General features: G+C 69.8%; 1 protein-coding gene across 1 annotated transcript in view; it reads left to right on the plus strand.

The window, feature by feature from the left end:
* The window catches only part of LOC104275826 (insulin-like growth factor-binding protein complex acid labile subunit), a gene marked incomplete at both ends in the record, with an annotated part of 1,784 nt that overhangs the window by 729 nt on the left and 767 nt on the right, over positions 1 to 288 (plus strand). Inside the window, one exon of the mRNA XM_009871886.1 lies at positions 71 to 237. Coding sequence (XP_009870188.1) covers positions 71 to 237 — 167 coding nt within the window. The remainder of the gene's footprint in view (positions 1 to 70; positions 238 to 288) is intronic.

Genomic DNA, 288 nt, shown 5'->3' on the forward strand with positions numbered 1-288 from the left:
CCCTGCTCCCAGGCTCGCACCAGCCGGGGGACTTTGTGCTGCCCTACGAGGAGATGGCGAGGTTTAACAGGACCCGGCGCGCCACCGCCGGGCTGACGCGTGTCGCCGCCTTGGATCTCAGCAACAACCACCTGCGGCGGTTCCCGTTCGCCTTCTTCCACAGCCTGGGCTCTCTGCACAGCCTCAGCCTGGCTGGGAACTGTCTCCAGGAGGTGGCCGGGGAGGCTCTCGCTGGAGGCACGGAGCCCCGCGACATCCAGGAAGCCCCGGAGCGGGCCGGGGTCTCCG

Source organism: Apaloderma vittatum, unplaced genomic scaffold (assembly GCF_000703405.1).
Source record: "Apaloderma vittatum isolate BGI_N311 unplaced genomic scaffold, ASM70340v1 scaffold33676, whole genome shotgun sequence".
In the NCBI taxonomy this organism is placed as follows: domain Eukaryota; kingdom Metazoa; phylum Chordata; class Aves; order Trogoniformes; family Trogonidae; genus Apaloderma; species Apaloderma vittatum.